General features: G+C 39.9%; 1 protein-coding gene across 1 annotated transcript in view; it reads left to right on the top strand.

Annotated features, from left to right (window-relative positions):
- Positions 1-23,636, top strand: part of tbc1d22a (TBC1 domain family, member 22a) — a 163,649-nt gene that overhangs the window by 127,330 nt on the left and 12,683 nt on the right. Inside the window, exon 13 of the mRNA XM_085375485.1 lies at positions 10,456-10,551. Within this exon, the coding sequence (XP_085231611.1) occupies positions 10,456-10,551 (96 nt within the window). The remainder of the gene's footprint in view (positions 1-10,455; positions 10,552-23,636) is intronic.

The raw sequence follows: 23,636 nt of genomic DNA, 5'->3' as shown, positions 1-23,636 counted from the left end.
AAGCCTTACATAACATTTAAAACTCTATGAAAACAAAAATCTATGAGTTAAGTTGCCTCTGCAGTGTTTGTTTAGTAGCCATACAGTACTATGCAGAAGTTTAGCCAAATGAAAGCACTCAGTTGCTTTAGCAGTCCCTTTAACCTTTAATCAAATATCAATGAAGTAGATGTATAACTGTATTTCATATAATTACTTTTCCTACACTACATACAGTCATAGTGTACCACTACAAGTTTGATCTGATATTCAAGAGTGTTGGTGGCAGCTATTGTGGACCTGAGCATCGAGCCTAAAGCTGGGGCTAGGACTGGGCTCCAGAGGTCTGGTAATGTCACTTGTTTCAAACTTGACAGTTTGGGAAGTGTTGTAGTCTTCACCAAAACCCAGAGTCAGTTCAGATGGTGTGAGCGTCTGACACGGCTGGCTCTTGGTCACTTCACTGTAGAGGTGGGAGACCCTTGTTTTTCCCTGAAAGAAGCTGGAGGATGTACTTGCAGCTGAGGAGAAGGGTGTGCAGGCCACTTTGCTTAGACTGCTGTTGCAGCACTGAACCATAGAGAACAGGCAGGATTCATTATAGCTTGAGTTTAAAAAACAAAACAAAAACAGCACAAAACCAGGAAGTTTAGTGAGACATTATGTAGTGCAACTAGAACCCCTAAAAACAAAACAAAAATTATATTTTTAGTTTATACCTCAGACAGTTAGCAAAAACACACTATAATAGTTCAACCTGAAATCTTCATCGAGGTCTGGCATACACATCGGAATTAAATATCAGCTGTATAGCAGTCTACCAACACCTGTGGCAGACTATACAACGGTGTTAAAATAAAGGCAAAACCCACATGCAGCATAGAAAAATACATAATTTTTGCGAAATAGAAGATTGAAATATAGAAACTCTGAAGTGACCCTCTGACCTTGAAACAAAAGAGGACTACAAAGAGCCCTGTAAAAGAATAAGAATCCCTCCCCATTGAGTCAATAGCTTGTAGAACCACCTTTAACAGAAATGACTTGAATTGTTTTCTTGTGGAGGGATTTTGACTCCCTCTTTACAACATTGCTTTAGTTCGTTGTTGTTTTTCCCGGCATTTGTCTGTACACAACTCTCTTAAAGTCCTGCCACAGCATTTCACTCAGGTTGTGGTCTGGACTTCGACTCAACCATTGCAACACTTTGATTCTTTGCTTTTTCAGTCATTCTGTTGTAGATTTGCTGCTGTGCTTGGGATCATTGTCCTGTTGCATGACCCCATTTCAGCCAAGCTGTCGGCAGTTGGCCTCACATTTGACTTATTGAATATTTTGGTGTACATGGTTAACTCCCTGAGGGGAAGGTGCCCAGGTCCTGTGGCAGCACAAAAATGTTTGTGATGATATTCTGTGTTTGGTTTTTGCCAATCATGGAACTGTGCATTATGGTCATCTGCACTTTGGTTTTGACTGCCCAAAGGACATAATTCCACAAGTCTGATTGTCTGATTGACGAGTCTGCATGGCTAAGGCGTCTAGCAGATTCACTCCAAGGAATCTGTTGATGTCAGGGTTAGGGTCTATTAAGATTGCGGTATTTTGTTAACACACACCTAAAAGTTCCAGACCAGCAAACTACCAAATCTTCTGCTTTTCTAGAGGTGCTCACCAGTGATGATTCTATTTATGCGTTCATTTGATGAGCAGTATCTGGCTTCGACTTACCCTATTAATTCTTATGAAAACAATGAGAATGTACTTTGTGTTTCGCAAGAATGCATAGACTGTAGCTCAGGAGGTAGAGCAGGTCATCTGCTGATTGGAAAGTTGGTGGTTCGATCCCGGGCTTCCTCTCGTCTGCATCCCAAGTATCCTTGGGCAAGTTGCTCAGCGATGCATCCATCAGTAAGCACTTAAAAGCATAGAAGATGATGAATGGGTGAATCTAGCATGTTGTATAGAGCGCTTTGTGTACTCCGGGAGAGTAGAAAAATGCTATTTAAGTCCATTTACCATAGAGTGCTATGAAATATTTCTTTTTCATATGACTGCATGTGTTTGGTCCACCTCAAGTCGAGCAGTGAATGATTAAACAGTGTTGTTGCTTTGTCGTGACTTGACAGCAACGCTGGTACACATTGTACTTGTAATGCATCCTCTAAATATTTGATGTTTTACAATGTCGTTTGGACGGCACCCTCGACACACACCTTTTGATGCAGCACACAAACTCACATTCACCTCGTCTTGGCAGGCTCGGTCACAGTCCCTCACCTCCAGTCCTGACCTGGTAGGGGAATTAGGCCATTTCCACTCATGAAACTTTCAGAGGAGCTGACAGCAAAGCACAGAGCTCTTCTTATCTGTTCTACTCTGCTAGTCTCTGTTGTCCTTTTTAAAACTTTTTCATCGCATTGCTTTTCTTTCACGCGCCCCTTATGCCCTTTCTTCTTGTCATCTCTCTTCTCATCTCCCAGTTTACTCTTCTATCCCTTTTCCTCCTCTTGCTCTTCTCCATCACACTTGCCCTCAAACTATTTTTCGGTGTGTTTACCTTTGCATGTAGTTTTGACCTTTTCCTGTTTGCCTAACAGACAGCTGATAGTTTAGTGGTTGTATAAACCCCTTTACAGCACAACCACATGCATTATTTAGTAATGTCTAGAAGATTGTTTTGTAAAAAGGCTCCTTAATTCATGTTCTTGACTTATAACGAAAAAACTAGTGTGTTTGGGTTTCTCCCAAATGCTGATATTAAACAGAAAGACCTTACCCTTTGCCACTGAGCCTCAGTATATGTGTGTATGCGCGCCTGTGCGAGTGTCTTCCAGGGGAGATTTTAACCTGGCTGTTGTAATGTCTCTGTTGTAGTCTTCTCTCTGCGGTGTGGCCATCTGTTCAGTAGTGTGATCCAACACAACACAGCGCTTCCTCTTTCTTTCTCTGCGTCTCGTGTCATCTCTCTGTCTGCAGACTCTTCTCAACATTCGTTTGTTCTCTTCTCTTCTTTTTTTTTGTCTATTTTGCCCTCAGCCTGCTTTTCCTCTTTTTCTCTCCGAGACTTGTTTTTCCCCCTCATTTGTCTCTATTGATCTTTGAAAGAGGGAGAAAGGCACAAACCAAGAGAAGGACACAAGATATAGAGCGAAACACGCTCACATGCACAGACTGCTCTTCCCTTGGCCGAAAAACGGGCAAGCAGACAGACAGACAGGGACCAAATTATCCCTGTTGCGTGGAGCATGAAATTAGCAAGTAGCTCAGTGTGGCAGCATTAGCATGGCTGTTAAAGGGATACCATGACATTTTGGGTTTCTGAAACATGGTGCTTTTTCCATATGAATGGTTGAATTTACCAAGCAGGAAGCTGTTTACCTTTGTTTAAAACCACTGGGTAAGATCTAACCAATTGTATGGATTGCTAGTGGAAATAAATGTGGTAATTTACTGCAACATAGGTCAGAACATTAGCTTAGATTAAGGTTAAAAGCACAGAGCAAATTAGTCAAATGCACACAGGAGTAGTCGGCTTCTTCACAGACGTTGAATTATTTTTGCTTTGATCTCCTTATTAATACAGCTTTTACATTCATTAGCGGTTGAAGGAACTAAGTAGCCGACTATTATTGAAGTAGTGAGGCACAGTTTTTAATCTTGTGCTGCTTTATAGTTTCACTTCACTACATTTCATGGAAAGTTTATTCATTTTGTAATACATCAGTTACACACACAGACATAATGTTTGTTTTTAAATAGTTTCTTCTTCTTCTTCTTCTTCTTCTTCTTCTTCTTCTTCTTCTTTTTTTTTTTTTTTTTTTTTTTTTTTTTTTTTTTTTTTTAACATTATTGCCATGTTATGTCAGACAAACATAAACAAAAAATGGATGGCTGTCTCATTTCAGTCCTTCCATTTGTCAATGCCAGCCAATCAGAAGAAAATTAGCTTAAGAGGTGAAGAGCTGAAACTGTATCATTATCTTAACTTGTAATTTTCTTGTAAAGCAATTTGTTTTTTGATTATTTTGAGCTGTGGATCATCCACGGCTACTCTAGTAAAAACTGAAAATACAAATGTGCAGCTGTGAGTGACCTGAATAAGCCACTTTAAGCTTTAAACCGGTGTTTTCCAACCTATGACGCGCGTGATGTTGCATTAAGACACTCTCTCACTCTCTCACAGTCTGTTTCTAAAACCTAAAAGAGAATTATGGATTTCACTGCAGGGCAACCTGCACGTGGCGAATAAAGCCTTGATTGATAAGACTTGCTGAACTAATTAGCTGTTAGCAGTTTTATCAATCATGTATTTGTTAACTACTTCATACTTTTTTTTTTTAGTTCAAACGACATTTTTCAAATAAAGCGATGCTTTTGTAGTTATATTTTTACATGGTTGTATCTGAAGTAAAGAATTGGAATTTCTTCTACCAACTTTTCCAAAGTTTTCTCTTTGTGGATGTAAATAAAAGCTGCCACTTAAGTAAGGGGGACAATCCCTGAGGAAGTGTCCCTACTCGCTTTGGCTGCCTTCCTGCGTCCTCTCCATAGCCGTTGTTGGCCCTGCGATCACTCCAAACAATCAGATGGGCCTCTGTAGACAGGACCCTGGTCACTGTGTTTTCTCTCTGCCATGTTCTCACTGTCGTGAGTAGAAATATTTCTCTCATTTTTAAAAAAAAGTTTTGTTCTCCCTCACCCCATCTTGACATCGAAGCAGCATTTTAAGTGTCACACTGGTAGCATTTACCACAAACTTCAATGTATGGTTTCCCCACACATTATCACCTATGTTCTCTAAAACCTAACCATGCATTATTGGCACTCATAATGTTGCCTAGAGCAGGGCAACGCATTAGAGCAGCATGCACAAAAACACTACGCTGAACTTGACTGGAATTATATTCAAAGCTGTTTGCCTGAAAAACTCTGCAAACCTTCTCACTTTCTCTTTAAAAGGATTGCATTTTTTATTTTTTGTGAGATCCCACGTCCCAATTTACAATTCAAAATATCCCTGTCTTGATATCCGGTGTTTAAATTCATCGTGCACAACATCAAATCCAGCTACGAGTGCGCAATTCCACACAGGAATACTTGTACAGCTTGTAGCAGTTAATGCCAACTTTTGCCAATCACTAATGTTGCGATGTTCCTACACAAAGGATAGGAAGGGAGCTTGATCATATTCAGTCTGTGTAATTGTTACATCACTTTGAATCTGCTCCATTACCGTCTTCCATCATCATCGCCTTTTCACCTTGTCTAGAGACGACTCGTCAGAGTATCGAGTTTGTCCCATGTCAGGCCGGTTTGTCTTGGAGCAATGAGACTAGTCAGACAGCCAGCGCAGCAGTTTAGAGAAGCTATGACATTGCGCTACTCCTCACTCTGCATTCCTCATTCCCTCTCTTTTCTCCTCCGTTCACCCTTAGCCTCCTACCCTTTATGTCTCTGGTGACCCCCCCTCCCTTTTACTCCTCCTGTTCTCCCAATCGACTGCACTCAGCATACCCCTATCACCCCGAGTCCTTCGCCCCCCTGTTTTCTCCGTACTTTGATCAGCGGCGCTTGTCAGTCAGAGTCTCGCGTGTCTCAGCCAATACGGCTGCCCTGACACGAGGAGGGTGGAGGACCAGGCATAACAATGGAGGAGGAGAAGAGGTAGAGACAAGTTTGACGGAGTCACCTTGACTCCTACGACAAACTTTGTTTTGCAAATCATAATGACGAGTAAGCCTTGAGCACCAGCGGCAGCAGATAACATAGCTGTGGATGGGGCAGCAAGAAAGAGCAGTGTGCCGATGAAATAAACGGATGGTGGTAAAGGACCATTTACAAAATACCATTTTATTTATATTTATATTTGAGTTACCAGAGTCTATACAACTAAAAACTAAACCAATATAAAATAATTAAGACATTTCTCTGTATTCAGAACTGATTTAGATGAATTGATGCTATTATGTCTGTGCCTCAACTGGAACTAGAACCAGGAACTCTTGTCATTAAAATTAAGATCAGTTGTTTAGATGGGTGGAACTTGTATTATGACATATCCTGGCTCTGCCTCATACTCTGGCTAACCCACAAGCTCTTTAAGGGGCTACATCTATTTTTAATTTAGCTGAACTCTTTCTCTCACCCCAACCGGTCGCAGCAGATGGCCCCGCCCCTCCCTGAGCCTGGTTCTGCCGGAGGTTTCTTCCTGTTAAAAGGGAGTTTTTCCTTCCCACTGTCGCCAAAGTGCTTGCTCATAGGGGGTCATATGATTGTTGGGTTTTTTCTCTGTATGTATTATTGTGCGGTCTACCTTACAATATAAAGCGCCTTGAGGCGACTGCTGTTGTGATTTGGTGCTGAATAAATAAAATTGAATTGAATCAGTCATTTAACCGGAATATGTGTAACATAGTAGCTCATTCGGCTCCTGGTCCGTCATAATTTACAGGTTCGTAATGTGTGAAGTGAGGTTTTTACAGTGAATATATCTTTGTATCTGTCCTCTTTTGAAAGCACGGTATGTATATGCGGGGCTAGAAGCTTTCACAACAGCCTGTTCCTACAGGTGGGTGGATCGATCAATACTGTGTTTATAACCCTTAAGTTGAGTATGTAGCCCACTGAATTTTTCAAAAAGAAATTATTTTTTGAAAATAGAAATGAGCAATGTCTGAATGTTTTTGTGTTGACTGTCACATCCATTTTATTTTTAGCCTTTAGCACACATTACATGAGATACATGAATAATATATGAAAAGTCTGTTTTGTTGTGTTAACTAATTGTTGTGGAAAGTAAATTTAGTGGTCATTAGGATGTGTTTAGCTTGCACATTTCATCTTATAAGTCATGACACACCGATCTCCCCCACATAAGCTGCCTTTATAGGTTAAAAGTATCAGTATCGGCAATACTGGCCCTATATTTACTTGGTATTGATCCATACCAAACTATCACACACTCCTACCGGTTATCTTAATGTGTGGAGTTCAGGGGCCATCTGTAAATTGTAGCTATGGACAAAGAACCACAGTTCCTCTCACCCGGAGTTGTGTGAAGCAGAGAAAAGCACTAAATCCTCACCTATCAGAAGCTCCATCAAGCAAATATTTGAAATTTAAATGACTCATATGATGAACCAATTATCAGACTTGACTGTTCATTTTCTGTCAGTCAGCTAATCCACAGATCCTTTCAGAGCTAATAAACTTAAAACAGTTTTAATCATTACATAGAAATGCTTCACAGGGCAGCCTGTCAGTCATGCACAGAACAAATTATGAACAGTTTTAAATCGTATTTATAGCAAACAACTATTAAACATGCACATTTTTTGAATATTGAGCCATTTATACTGTGGCCTGCATTACTTCACAGGAACATCAGAATAATTCTGGCCTACAGATGCAGTGGCATTTAATAATTTCAACTTCTGTGCCTTAAACGCATTAAAGTGAAGAAGAACACGAGTCATATACCACCAATAACTATGCAGTCGGTGGAGGCAATAGATTTCACGTTAATGCTGGATTGCTCGTGGAAATGATAGATGACAAATTTTATATTAACTGTCAAGAAAAATCACTCTCTAAATTATGAAATAGTCTTCACAGTGGGATTACAGAGAAAGAGGGAGAAAAGTGAGTAGCAGACATTTGTTGAATGAGACTGAAGGAGGTGACAGATTGTAAGAATGGAGTGGCGACAGAGAGGGAGTGACGGGGGGCAGAGCGAGAAATAGAGCGGAAGTCAGAGTTTCACGGCCCCGCTGGTGCCCTCAACCATGAACTCTCTCTCACACACACACAAACAAACTCATAGAAGAAAGGAAATTAAAACTTGGTGAGTCTTTGGAGAGTGATAAACATTGTGCTCCCATATGCCACTCATATACTCACTCGTCTCTTTGTGTGTGCGCGCTCGCATGTTTGCTTGCTTGCTTCAGTTGTTTGCTTCGGCTGCAATGCCCGACCAACAAGCCACTCACCTGCCAGTTTACAACTCCCATCACGCCATGCTTCGCTGTTCACAGACACCCCTCTTTTTGTCTCACCACTCCCTGCACTCTCCATTATTCACTTTTTCATTGTTTCTCACGCACACAAACAAACAAACGCGCGTGCACACAGACGCTGTTAATTGCATAATTGTAAAAACTGGTTTAACTAAGTGGGAGGCAAAGCGAGAAGGAAACCGAGCGACAGGATATGTACGCAGAGGCGTGGGGAGAATCAATCTGTCTGCAAAAACCTAACAATGTTGTGGGGGGAAAAAGAAAAAAGACAGAAAGAGAGAGCGAGAAGACAATTTCTGTTTTTTCGAACATCAAATCTCTGTTCGTTTCTGTATATCCATTATTAATCTGTTTGTTCCTTCCTTCTTGGAGGGAAATTCAATTATCACAGAGGAAAGGCAGTTTCTGATAATTCCTGCAGAGTTATGGCTCACTGTTATCCACTGCATAAATGAGCATGGTGATTAAAGATCAGCTCGTACACTTGATTACAGTACCTGGCGAAATATAGAACATGGCACTGTCTGTGTTATTTAAATGCAATAAGTTAACTGACCAGTGGTTCTCCCTGATTGACTGTTTTGTGGGGCGGGTGATCTCCACTGCGCCGACCTCTGAACCACTCTCTGTACTGTGTATGAGAGAATAATGGACGGTTTGTCAGTAAATGCACTTCCTCTTCTGCCTTTGAAATGAAGTTAGGGTCTGAAACTCGTGTGCTGCTGAGTTATAGCCGCTGTTATACGGGCGAGGAAGCACTGCTGATGATACATTGCTGAGTTATTGGAACGTACAGTGCCGTATGTACAGCCTTTGGCATTTTACTAATCCACCTGTGCCAAAGAGACTGCAAAGTTTAATATCAAATTATAGGACGTGTGTGTTTCATGATTTTGAGCACCGCAGTGCTCCATTTGTTTTTTGTTTTTTTTTCTAATACCACGCACTATTAAAGTGGACACATCAAGGCGCACACTTGCAGAATATTCATTAATTTATGGGATTATTAGGAGTGTTTTTCTTGCTCTAGTCTTGCCTTCCCTGTGCGCTGACCACTCATGTTCCCACATTTCTGAGCCAGGAAAAGCCTGCTAGTGAACATAGAAATTCATGGGTGCAATTCCATACTTAAATTGCATTGGTTAATCAGGCTTGTCAATAAACTTGTCAGTTTGTTATCCTGTTTATGTAGTGGTCACTTGGTAGCAAAATGTCCTGTTTTGATCTCTATTTCAGTTCTGAGAAGTTGAATTGAAACAGGAAAACAGGAAGGGCTTTGCAAGACTCAGCTAGGAGATTTTATTTTCCTGAATTTCTGACAAGTTACAAAAAAAATAAAAAATGGAGAGAAAAATTTCACGTATTGCTGTCAATCTCAAGAACAGGGAAAAAAGCAATGCTACAAAATATGATTAAAAGTGTCTGTCCAGGGGAGATAAGGTTACAGAGCCCTGCCGCACTTGCATACAGACTGCCTCTCGCTCACTCAGTCACTCCTATACTGTTTACATCTCTCTCTTTTCTCTGCACTTTTGGTTGCCTTTTCTTGCCGTCAGACTGAAGCTGGGTCCTCTTACACAGCTCCTGTCTTCCTGCCTTTGGTTGATTTTTGACTTCCAGATTCATGCAAATGTTTGGTTGTCACTCCAAGCTATTTATACAGGAGTTTTTATTTCTTCCCCAACTGTTGTCACAAATAAGCCTTGCCCCGAGCTTTATTTGAGACTCAGTCTGGCTGTCTTTAATACCGGCACATTTGTTTGGAACAGCAAAATTTTAGGTGTCCAGTTAAACCTTGATGTTCCCTAAAATAACACATGTTGTAACCTAACTTGTCAAAATGCCTCCAGAAAAGTCCTCATACCAGGATGTACTTTGAATATTGTGTTCCTTCTTTAAGGGACCGTATACTCCTAAGTCACTTGCATTCAAAAGGCCTTGGTAATTATCCCCTCTGTGATGGTGCTCTGGAGAAAAATGAATAGAACAGGGAACATCTTATCCTTTGTCTTACTCCCTTTTTAATTCCCTCTGCTCATTGCAGAGTTATAAAAAAAAAAGTAAGCCACCATACATAACGAGCAGCTGAAATAAAAAGCTGTGCAGAGGAAAAGGGGATTTGTATCTTTCTTTCTCGCCCTGCAAATGTAAATTTCTGGATTTTGACAGGAAAAGAATGTTTTATATTCTCCAATTTTTTTCTATTTTTTCCCCTCTGTCTCCTTTTTCGTATGCGTGGCTAAATACATCATGCAAAACTGCTTCCAAATCTTCCCTAAAATGAAATTGTGATGAAAGACTGGAGTGTTTGAGCTTCTCAGAGATGCTTTGCTCGCACTCTTGAGCTTCCGTTTATATAACATATCTGAGATGGAGGTGTTGTTTGTTTTCATGCTGCAAAATGTTAAACTTGTGCTAAATCAACATCATATGTTTGTTTGTTTTTTATCTCGCTCACCAGGCTGAACCAGAGGGCTTCTCCCATTTTCACCTGTATGTGTGTGCGGCCTTCCTGGTGAGGTGGAGGAAAGAGATCCTGGAGGAGAGGGATTTTCAGGTAACGGACACAGACACAGAAGGCGATGGTGTTGATATTGACATTTGTTTACATAATATGAATATTTATAAATGCCATACTTTGGTTATAGGGGTTGGGGTGGATGTAAAATTGTGTTTCTATGAGAAAACTTGTTTTTAAATCATAGACCGTCCACAGTAGTGCATATACAGCACTGTGCAAATTTCTTTTGGTTGCCTTGGAACAATAGAAATGGATATTTATGAAAACGTGCAAGCATATGTGGAAATATAACAATGTGAATTTCAGATACTGTTCATCGTGTGATTCGATCCATTTTAGCTGCTACTTCTTTTGTTTTCTGAGCCTTTGGTGGCTCAGAAGTTGCTTTTTGCAGATGATGTGGTTCTGTAGGCTTTATCAGATGGTGGGCTCGAGCTTGCCCTGGAGCAGTCCTCCAAGTTTGACACCATGGTCCACAACTGGAAAAGTTGGGAGTTCCCACTGCAAGTCATGGGCAAATTACTGCCCCAGATGTCTTGGGAGCTTGGAGAGGGCAGTGGGAGATTGACAGATGAATTGCGGCGATGGCTCCAGTGATGTAGACACTGGACCAGTTTGTCGTGGTGACAAGAGAATTGAGTATTAAAGCAAAGCTGTTCATTTACTGGTCAATAGTGAGCGAAAGGACGAAATTGCAGATACGAGAGGTGTGAAAGAGCTTTCTCTAAAGCAGTGGTTCTCGGGCTTTTTACATCTTCCCCCACAAAGCAGGAAGAAATATTTTCAGGCCCCACCTAAACAAAACAATGACAGAAAAGCCTAGCTGCAACTTTATTTAGATAATAAACTCATTCACAATAATGCCTTTGGTAATTTTTTTTTTAAACAAACAACTTTCATTTCAAACAACTATTTGTAACTTTTGTAACTAGACTGCTTCATTAGTCTGCACCACTTCTTCAAAAAAGCATCAAGTTAAACAGAATGTGAATATTGCCAAACATGGAAAAATAAAGTTCAGTCTTAGTCTTACAAAAAAGAAACCCAGAAACATGTGAACAGAGATAATACATATATATATATCATTTAGTGAGAATGTAATACTGTTCACCCTTAGTGACTGCAGTGAGCCTGTTTTTGACTGCACAGCTGTGGTGGGGCGTGGTCTGCTGCGGGGAAGGCGGACGCACCTGAACGGCACCCCCAATCACTCAAAGTAGATTTGCTATTCCTCCACATCGAAAGGAGCTGGTTGAGGTGGTTTCAACATCTTCTGGGCACGTCCTGGGCAAGATGTTCTGGGAATGTCCTACTGGGAAGAGACCAGGACATACCAGAGAGATTATATCTCTCGGCTGGCTGGGAAACTCCTTGGTGTTCTCCTGGGTGAGCTCAAGGAGGTGGCTAAAGTGAGGGAGGTCTTGGTTTATATGCTTAGGCTGCTGCTACCACGGAGCGGTTAAAAATGGATGGATTGGACTTCTTCTTTAATCTTCCACTTGTCCACTTTCCTCAGATTTTTTTTATCCACACACTGCACACCATGTTGAGGTGCCTCAAGTGTTTTGGGAGTCACCTTGCCAGTGCAAAATAACTTTATCATTCCTGTTAGACTGTGTTAACAGAAACTGGAACAAATTATGGTTTTGTTAGACAGGCTGCTTGTTACAAAGCACCTAAAGACACATTTTAAAACAGGCTTTTTGCTAAATGTACTATTATATGTGTTTGAATGATTCATAGGTTAGTGTTAACCAAGTTCAATAAAACAAAAACAATAAAATCAAAATGGTCAGATACAAGGACTGGTCTGAAAATGAGTGGTGGAAAGTAGCCAGAACACCTGGAGAACTTCTGCTCAGGAGCACTTTTTTAAAAAGTAATAATAAATTCAGACTCCTTGGAAGCAAAATATTTAAAAAAGTGATGGGTGGCTCAAGACTTCTGCACAGATCGGTGAATTAACTAGGGTAATTGTTGTCGCTTGTGTCTATATGGGGGAATAAAAAAAAGATCTTAAAAAATAAAATTCCCAGCTGCTTAGTCCCAGCAGGGGATTAGTTTAGGCTTGGAATAATTCTGCAGCAACTGTGTGGTAATGATGGCAGAAAAATCGAAACCCTTTCGGCAGCAGAGAGAGCGATTTGCACTCTGAGCACCAAAATACTTCAGATTTTGGTCAGTAGACGGCAAAACTGCGGAACCTTAACTGTGCCGACTGAAGTGTTATTGAATAAACCTTTTGAAGTAACTAACAGGAGACTCTTCACACACAGCACGTCCCAGAGATAATTGTTGTTCCATAGTTTTCGAGGCAGAACTTGCTCAGTGTGTTGAATTTCCACTTGAGATTTTACAAGTTGTGATACTTGAGAGGTTCAAACCTGTGTGGGCTGTCCGAACACTACAGATGTACACAGGAAGTTACACACGGTGCTGGTTTTTCTGTCCAGTTGGTGATGCTGGTGGTGATTTACTCTATGCAGATGAATCTGTCGGTTGTGCGAAAGCAATATTAAAACAGTCTGCCAGACTGCGGAGTTGTTCATGGCCTACATCCCTCTCCATTACCTCCCTGGTCATTAACTGCGAGGTTCAAAAGTCGTTGTGAGTGCATTAGTAGATGACAGTAGACAGCTGCCAGAAGGTGACTTTGGTTGCCAGCTCACTGGGGGGACTTGCCTTCTTAACGGTAGCAACACATTCTAGCATCGTCACATATAAACCTCATCTCTGCTCGTTGGCAGCTCTCTCTGATTCTCTGTCTTGTTGTATTCTTCTAACTTATCCGTTTGGGTTTTTCTCAGTGCTCTGTTCTCTATTTTTCTTCTTTTTAACATTTCCCTCTACTTTCTCTGCTCCTTTCTTATCTTATCTCTGACCTTTCTCTCTTGTTTATTGTTGATGTCTTGTAGTCCTCTGAGTCCTCTCACTTCTGTGTTCACAAGTCAGAAATATAAAAAACATCATAAGGAGGAGGATGAGACTGAGAAGTAATCTTACGTGATACTTGAGATAACATTGACATGGAGGATATAAGATGCTCACAAGCTGCTTTGACTGTCCAGACAGCTGAGCAGATCTGCTTTGCTAAACACAAGTGTTAGGATTGGACAGATGGACACTTTGTAATGCTTGTGCCTGCATAAGTGTCGTCGCTAGGTGTGAGTTTCTCTTCTAACCACTATGTGAAGCTCAAAAATACACACTCTTTTAAGCTTGCACAGTGTTTACATTATAACTTTTTGTCTTAAATGTGCTTTAAGTGCATGTGTGTGTATTTGATTTGATTTTGTATTGTACACATGAATGCATGCACAGACACATATTTACACTTCCAACTTTAAAGTGTGACTTTCTGACTGGTTTTGCATGCGGCCGATGCAGTGGCAAACAAGGGCAAACAGTCTGTTCTCATGAAAAAGACAAAGAAATGTGAGGTTTTGAGGAACGAGAGAATCTTAATGGGAGAGTAAGAACAGATGCAATTTTAGAGCCACGGAGGAGAGAAGTTTTTGCACCGAGACCATAAATACGTTGTTGCACACTTTCCTCTTGTTGTTCCTGAGACAGTTTTATTTAGACCAGTCTTACGGATGATTAATTAAAGCCGAGCCTGCTTTGGTTTGCAGCTTGCAGGCACTTGAGGCTTGAGGCAATACATTTCAGAATGAAGCCAATAAACAAAAGGACTGCAGTATCTGGTTTCCAAAAACACTGAAAGCACAGCTGCCTCTTGGTTGGAAAATATGTAAACTGTGTTATCTATGTTAAAGAGGTATATTTTTACTCGTATTTCTGAATTATGGCTAATCTCATTGGATGACTGATGTAGCACAGCTCAGTACTGAGTGGATATCAGCTGATCAGCTAATAACATAGTTTTTATTTGCTAAAAGAAGTGACTCGTAGTACTTCAGAGGTCCTACACAGGTCCGTTTGACTTCAGAGCCCCTCAGTTGGTTATATAGAATGAAAAGAGTGACAAAAGTACATCTGAAATGAATACAAGCAGCAATCAAATGGCTTTACTTGTGTTCTTGATATTTGACGGTCATGACCTCAAACCATCTTTTCTGTGCCTCCTGTTTCATCACGTAATAAATGTGAAGAAGTCTTCAAAAGTCGCACGAGTTGGTTACAGTTCTGAAAAATGTGTGCTTTAGGTGGAGGCCAGTTGATTAACCCTTTAAGACCTACCATAGAACCAAGTCCGCCAGAGCTTATATTATATTTTTACATGCTGTGGAGCCATTTTTGGGAGCATTTCAAGTTGATGTACATCAATACAACCATTATAGCCCAGATTTTAATAATATGTATTCATTAAGTGCATAGTAATTACATAAATTGCAAAAAAGTGCAATAAACTACAAAAAAATTGAAAATCGTTTTTGATTTTTTAACATATATTTGTAGTTAGAGAAATTTAAGAGGCTTATCCCTCAAAACTGTAAATACAAAAAAGTTGCACAAAATAGTTTCCCACCACAGGAAATTTATTTTGAGTGTCTTCATAGTTTTATTTTTGAAATACACCAATTTTTATACACTGCAGGAAAAACGAAAATAAATATTATACTGCAAATTTGCAAAAAAGCAGCATATGCATCAAAATAAACTATTTCCAGCAGTGCAATATGAGTCCTAAGCATCCCAGAAACAACACAGAAAGTCATAAAGTCAAAGATAACTTTTAAAAAGAGCAGTATAGGCCCTGAGGCCCTGATCGCAAAAAAGACTATATTTCCGCGAAAATGACGTCACTTCCGGTTTCGGCCAGGTAATGGCGGAAATGCAAAAGTTCGCGCTGACGTCTATTCCAACGTAGGAAGTGTTTTGAACAGCTGATCGGACCGGCAAAGCGTGTTTCTGGAATATTATGTTTTTGTTCCTGCAAGCGCTTTTTATGCAGTTTTTGCAAAGCTTTATGTGGAAGGAAACCGTGACCTAGGACAAGCTGATGGCACAATATGTAAGTACAACTCCTCCGGTTTCATATGCAAAAAAAATTTTTGCGCTAGCTTACGTGGTTGCAGTGCTACCGGGATTTAAAAATAGTTACGCATAACAGAGCGTTCCCGCTCCGATCGGCTCTAAAGGGTTAAAGATGGTTCATCCACTCAGTGAGACACTGGAGGCTATCAGAGTCTGAAGATGAGACACTGACTGACTCGTCTGTCCTTTAGTATTCTTCATATCGAGCTTAAATAAACTGGTACTTCTTGTTGGAGTCCAATTCAGATAGAACTTAAGGTGGTTCTAGTTTTTTTTTTTAATGGGTTTCTGCAGTTTGAGACTATGCACACACAAAGTCCTTGCTAACCTTTTGTGTCATTAGGGGATTGTTGGGATTGTTGGCATGTTAGCATGACATCCTGTAAGTTATTTAATGGGGGGATCTCCACAGATCTGGCTTGTTTGTCCAGCACATCCCACATTGATTGAACTATATTTTAGATTATATTTTCCTCCTTTTCCTTGATATATTTTGATTTTATAGCTACAGTAGGTACTCAGTCACCCACAGATACACACGAGAAACAACACACATACTCATAAATAGCTACAGCCAAATGTCATCCTGACATTTTCCCCCACCCAGTGCACAACAAATGAGCTCTCATCATCTATTTGTTTATGTCTTCACGGGAAGTTGTTGTCGGTACGTAATGGAACACAGATGTCCTCTGTGTGTTTGTCTGTGTGTATCAGTTTGTTTATGTTACGGACTGGATGCATATTTATTTATATATATATATTTATATATCACGAATATATTGAAATTGTGGATTTGAGTTAAAATTACAGAAAGTTTTACATGAAAATATACAAACCTTTACTTTTGTTTACGGCCTTTGACAGGCATATTGCCTTAAAGGGGGGGGGGGGATGGTTTGTTTTCTCTCATTTGCTAATTCAATTTACCAAGTTTTTTGATACAGATTAGTGTCTGTGTGGAAAGATAAGTAAAGATTTCTTCTTCTCTCAGCTTTAGTGGTTTAATTCCAAGAGATTTCTGCCTCTGATCCGCTGAGCCTTAGAGTTTAAACGTGGACCTGCCAGGTTCTTAAGGGCCTGTTGAACAGACCTTATCTCCACATGCTTTATCCAGCAACCCTCACATCCCTCTCCTCTCAAGCCTGCTTTTCCTTCTCTTCCAATCTTTCTCACAATCTCGGTTAGTCTTTTCTTTCTCTTACTAATTCCTAACTTCTCTGTTTTTTTTTTTTGCCACTTTTTATTTCTTTGAGTCTCAGCTTCGTATTTCTCTTTTTCCTGGTCTCTTTATTTCATTCTGGCTTTCGTTCTTTCGCCATTTATCTCTCTGGCATTTATTCTTTTTCTCGCTATCGTCTTTTTCTCTCGCTTCATTGAACTTTATCTTTTACAACATAAATAGTAGAAGGATTCTAGTAGGGCTGCGCGATTAATCGAATTTTGTTTTCAGTTTCATTTTTGTCTTCCAGCAATTATGAAAACCAGATATTGGAGACAAAATTGTTCTGTATTCATTTTCACAAAGACGTTTTCCTTTTTATCTTGTGATTCAAATGTGGCGCAGCCCCTTTTGCAGTGTTACACTTTTGCTGCTGCCTAAAAGCCCAAATTATTGTTCAGCTTGAGCAAAAATGGGGCAAAGAGGTTTTCATTTGTAAAATTTGTAAAATGTATCTCAAGGAATTAAATTCTTAAAAAGTTTTTTAAATAAAGCCTGTCGTCTTCAGAGTTTCTTTCCATGTCTGCGAGGAGTCAGTCGGTGCTGGCTTAATACCCTTCTTCCAATTGACACCTCTGGCTCATGGCACCACAGCAATTCCAGTTAGAGATTCATTAAACCAATGAAAACAATAAGTCCACATCTTTACATATCTCTGTCACCACACTGTTCAAACTTTTGAGAACTTGTAATAAGCCCATCTCAGTGCAACAACATGTTTATTTCATGCTTGTCCCAGTGGGGATGTTGTTTGCCTCAGATCAGCATCTCTGACATTACTCAACTCTCTTTTCCATTCCTATTTAACATTCTTTAAGGGAGACGTCTCCTCCTTATATTGTCTGCTACAACATGCATGCAAACACGTAACACACGCTTGCAGCGGTATAATAAAGGTTTCCAACCAGTTTCAATCAATCTGCTCATTATTACACTGAATTGCTTCTCCAATTTCCCCAGGCCTGGAGGGAAAGTTCACTTGTAGCAGCTAGTTAGAACAGTACAACATTAACAGCTTGTTCAGCTCACAGTTCTAAATTGTTTTGATTGATTTGAGCTTTGTTCAGGTGGAAAACGATATGCTCTTGAAAATCTATGGATAACGTTTTTGTCCTAGATCGAATACTCGAAAAGCCTCAACTTTGTTCTTCTGTTTATTCTGGTGATATACTGAGTTCTCTAATTCTGCCCAGTCACTGCAGTGTAGTCACTAGCTGTGGAAAAAAACGTGAGCTAATTGACTTTAATGTTAAATGTAGAATGTGAGGAGCAGCGGCGTATGACAAACTGCTGGCGAGTTACATTCTCAGGGTCCTCAGAGGGACCGCGAATGACTGATTCACTTTAATAGTTTTAATTAAAAAACGCATGCAGAAAGTAATTTAAAAGGATAATTCATGCATTGTTATCAAACATAGTAGGGAGAGTAGCTGTGAATCTCCTCTCTTGGTTGTGGGATTGGATTGGTTAAGCTGCAAAATGAAAAGCAGGAGTATGGCACTCCCTAAGCAATCTGCCTTTCACCGTTCCACCTCAGCTAGCACACTACCGCAAACTGCCGGCCTGGGCTGCATGGATAAGTTGGTGCACGCACATTTCCACGGATTCTTTTTCCCTCTGTCACTCAGAGTCACACGCCCATAGACATGACAACATAAACAAGCACAAAAGCTGTTCTCTCTCACACAATACTATTTCATTCACACATTTGTGAGTCTACTAGCATGCGACCACTTTGAAGCACACACCCACATACTGTACGCACAGTAATGGGCAAGCAGGGGGATATAATGCAGGTATGTGTTTGCACTGCTGTTTATAGGAAAGGCCAGCACAGTCAGCACATTCCCATTAGTCTGTAATGCCTGCAGACGCTAACATTGCCACTGCAGAACTCCTAAGTGACAATAAAAAGCCTCTCCTCTTTTGTTTCTAAGACTTGACTGTGGCCTGCAAGTTTGACTAGTATTCACAAGTCCCTTAAGATTCACATGTAAGAACCATGTAACCGTGCTTTGTTTGTGATATTTTGAAAATGAGCAATGACCACTAGCCATAAATTCAGTTTGATGCTGCTTCTTGTTTGGACTTTAATACCAACTCATATTCACTAATGATGTACTCCTGTTTTTTGTTTCTACTGCATAATGTACACTTGCAGTCAAATGTTTACATGTTCTGGTGATGAACATGAATCTTATGGTCTCGCCTCCAATTAGTTTTTCAGTTAAAATGGTTGCTTTCTGGGGCAAAACTGACTTTTAACTGTTAAATATATTTTTGATGGATTTGAGGTCGAAACTTTGTTAACTTTCCTTGTGTCCAGGTTTACACTGATGATTGGAGATTATGCTAAAGGATTTTGAGATTGTCTGCCAACTTTATTGTTACAAACAATGTTACGCCTTCTCTGGTAGAAAACAAGTACTAGAGAAAGATGACATGCTTAAAAGTTTAATACAGCGTTCTTGGACTTGATTTGCCACATACCTCTGGAAATTGTGTTTAAACATCTGAAGCTTTACCTTTTATTTTTCCAGTCCACCCCCCACCCCCACCTTTTTTCACGTGGTCAGGATTAACCAAGCTTTATCTCCTCTGTAAAATTAAGCCAACACTTGATCACCACAATATAACACAAAGTATGTTCAACTTTAGGGATATCTGTCTCTCCAGTTACGAACCTTAAACCACTGTGAATCCAGTTCACCTGCTTTGATGCAAATAAAAGTGACAGCAGGTACACTGGAAAGGCAACCCCCAAAAAAGGAATGGGTTTGTGGATAACGGCCACACACTATCACTCGCTCCCTTCTACTTTCTCGCTCCTGCCTGATTTTCCTCTAGTTTGGTCTTTAGTTTGTGTCCTTTTCACTACTGGTAGGATGAGACAGTCCCTGCAGCCCATTCAGGTAGCACAGGTAATCCAGCTACTACAGAATGGCACATCCATATATGGCATTACAAAAAAGGTTTGCAGTGGCACGCAGAGAAGCTACAGGCTATACTCAGTCATGATTACCAACAGAAAGTTTACTGCCCTTGGCCTTGACAAGTTAAAGACATTTTGTAACTTTCAGCTCTGCTGAATTAATCATCTCACAGGGTGTATGTACATTTCTCACCTTGTGCATATAGTATTGACCCCGAGTTGATTTCAGAACAGCCCAAATAAATTAAAACTAAACTCTTGAGTTTCTTTTTTCTTAAAGCTGTATGTTGTGCAATGCTTTCACCTAAAATAACAGTTCAAAGACTTTATTGTAAGCTCAATATGGGAGTGACATTCATATTTATGATCAGTGCATGCAAAGTGTCAATCTCCAGCTCTATGTGTTTTCAACAACTTCTGTTAATCATGCATCAGGGCATCATTATATACAGTGTATGCAACTAAACTGACCATGGCCATCTAAAATTGTTACCTTGAGATTTATATTAGTAAGGACTGCTGAATAGTCTCTATCCTGAGGATGCTCGATCCTTGTGATTGTTAACGTGAGGCCAAGCGTTTGTGTGAGTACAAAGCTTTTAGTTCTGTGTAAACGATTACAGTTTTTTCAACAAGGCACCGAGGAGATCGGTCGTGACGGAAGTGAGAGGTGGAAGAGCCAAAGAGGGAGAAAAAGATTTGTTCTCACTTTAATTAATGGTGTGTGAAAAAACTGTGGACCTTTGTAAATGTCAGCTGCTGTCCTCAGATCAGTTACGTGTGGAGAATGCCTTGGGTTAGCCAGCCTTGACAATCACGGAAAGAAGGGGTACTCCAAAGGAACCAGAGTGTTCTGGAAATGTCAGCGGTATTTCAATCACTGTCACAGGGCACAAGGAGCAAAACCTTGTATAAGATCCTTTTTGTTTTTTTCCTGGACTATGAGCAGAAAACAAAAATCCCAATATAACATAAATACATTGCAAAAACGGGCAAGTGCACCACTCTTGTGTTGTAATATAGAATATATGTAAATAGACTGTTGTCAGGACAAAAAGCTTACCCTGCCGCTGGTCTTTATAAAAGAGAAGAGAAACAAGCCTTTTCCCTATTTAGAGTGCTTATCTGCACCACCCATTTCTAAATAATAATGCAATTATTTTACTCTGTGACACAATTCACAGAGGTCTCCTTTGCAAGAAGAAAACTCCAAAAATCCATTCAGTCTAATTATCAGAACAAAGTGTGTCCCTGTCGAGACGCCAGGACAAATTGGAACTCTGATGATTTAATCAGGACATCTGGTCACTCTAGATGTTTTATTCTGTCAACACAAACGCTGCAGTATGTTGTGAACAGTGTGATCCAACGAGTCCTCTACTAGAAAGAAAAGAATAGTTTTATGGATGTTATTTTAAGGTGCCATGTGGTAAAAAGTTCTTTTTCTTGCCCATTTCTCAAGCTTAAAGTTTGTTGTCCTGATTAACTTTTCTTTTTTTTTGTCTTTGCTTGCATATGTGTACATGAGTTGCTGTCAAGATCAACACCTTGCAATTTCGCGTACAGAAGCCGGTCCCACCTCTGATCATTAATTCCATACTTTTCACCCATTTATCACAACAAAGACCTTCTCATTTTCTCTTCCTGAACTTTCTTCCCAAACTTGGTTTGCGTCAGCAAACGCTCACAGGGGTTTGTAGCTGCTCTGATTGATGACACTGTAGTCAATAGTGTCGAAAGTGAGACAAGGCCACCTCCGGTAAACAGCTTTTAATAATCACCTTGCTGATTGAGTGCTGCGTCCAATTTGGCATATGAATCTATTCGTGCCAAAACAAGAGGAGAGGAATAAAGGACCGGAAAACTCAGAGCTTATATGGTGGAAGTAATTGTGTAACCCTCCACCCCATCCTCCCGTTTACTCCGTGACATCCTTTTCTTATGGCTTTTCTTACGCCTACACGCTTTCCATCATTGACAGCCAAAGTTTGCTTTCAGGCTAACTCGTGCCGGCTTGTACTGTGAATTAATTTGCTGTACGATTTTGATGACCAAAGCTGCTTGGAAAGTCAGTCATCAATCACGTGTTCACAAATGCATTTGTGTATTAGCTTTCTAATTTAGGTGTGGTGTTGTTCTGTTGATTGGTCCAAGTTAGCCTTTGCCAGGAAATCATTTATCAAGTGAAAATAGTCATGAATTGGGTGATTAGTTTGCTCTTTGAGTACCATTACCAAAATTATCATCTGATGAGGTTTATTCCCAAATAAGCACAATAGTAATGGGAAGTTTACAGCTTTTTCCCTTTTTTGCCCTGAGATAATAAAAAACAGGAGTTGCTCTGTCAGCCTGTAAGCTAACTGCATGTCCCCTTCTCAACTCAGTTAAGACACAAAAATGCCAAATAAACAGCTATATCGACCTGCTCGTGAGGAATAAACAGAGTGCAACAGCAGCAGGAGAGGGAGAAATAGATTTTTAAGACTAAGAGAAGAAAAGAGTTTTTGAGGAACGCTGTGGGTCATGAACTGAGACATAAATATTGAATTTTAAATTCAAATACCCTTCTATGCAGTCAAAGCGATCACCAACGCACTTCTGCTCCGGGGGTTTTCTCATGGATCTCGAACTCGTGATTAGGAGGGCATTAACCTTTCTGAACTTGCTGATGGTTTGAGATAAACTGTTTAGTCTCCAGTTTTGCTTTTGTTTGATTTATTGTAGTAGAGTTCACGGGGCATCCACGTGTTACATATTGGGCTCATATATGCGATAGAAATGTATTTCAGTTGTTGGTTTCATGCATTTCTTGTTTGAAAGTGTGACAGCGAAACAGTTTTGCTAGGATTTAGTTGATAATTGTTGATATGGAGCAGGGCCAAATGGTTAAATATTGAGTGCTTATGTACTTTGATATTGCACTCGCTGAAAATCGAGGGGAAATATCACTGTAAATGCTTCAATGCACAAAAGGAGAGACAACTGTTTCACCGCTTAAATTGCTTCTGGCGGGATTGTTCCAAAGGTTATGAACTTGTCATTGGGTTGGCATTGACTGATACCAAATGGATGCAAAGCTAGCTCCCTATAACTTAACTGTGGAAAGCAAAGGCATTTTTGTCCTAACAGAGTGTCCATACACGCTTTTTTATTGTACTTATCAAAGCCATTAAAACAGGTCTTTACTGTGAGGTTGGAGTATCCAAATGATAAATGAGAACACCCACACTTGTAGTTCCATGTGTAGTGAAAGCTCTCAAGCAGTCTGCCATTTTCTCATTCTTTAATCCCATTCACTCCCCCGCAGTATTTAAATCACCAAAGGTGCTGGCCAGATCCACTGTCTCCTCGAGATATAAATGTATGTATTTTATTTATAATGCATTAAAAAGCACCTTTTATGAGCTTGTTTATTTTGTTTTCGGTTCTGTAGTCTAGTCTTGATCTACTGCTCAGCAGATATATTGGTAATTGTTGAATTATCTTGGCATATTTAACCTCTTCAAAATATTTTTTTGGGCTTTTGTGACTCCAGAAGCGCATAAATGAGCAAAGCAGATTTCTTACGTTTGTTAACCATTTAAGACCTACCATAGAACCAAGTCCGCCAGAGCTTTTTACATTCTGTAGTGCCATTTTTGGGAGCATTTCAAGTTGATATACATCAATACAACCATTATAGCCCAAATTTTAATAATATGTATGCATTAAGTGCATAGTAATTACATAAATTGCAGAAAAGTGCAATAAACTACAAAAAAATTTAAAATCGTTTTTATTTTTTTAACATATATTTTACAGTTTTGAGGTTTATCCCTCAAAACTGTAAATACAAAAAAGTTGCACAAAATAGTTTCCCACCACAGGAAATTTATTTTAAGTGTCTTCATAGTTTTATTTTTGAAATACACCAATTTTCATATACTGCAGGAAAAACGAAAATAAATATTATAATGCAAATTTGCAAAA

The sequence above is a fragment of the Diplotaxodon limnothrissa genome, linkage group LG17 (assembly GCF_057381915.1).
Source record: "Diplotaxodon limnothrissa isolate DT_005_m linkage group LG17, D_limnothrissa_male_GT1.1, whole genome shotgun sequence".
Lineage (NCBI taxonomy): Eukaryota > Metazoa > Chordata > Actinopteri > Cichliformes > Cichlidae > Diplotaxodon > Diplotaxodon limnothrissa.
The sequence above is the reverse complement of the archived record's forward strand: the minus strand, read 5'-3'. Positions and strand labels throughout refer to the sequence as shown.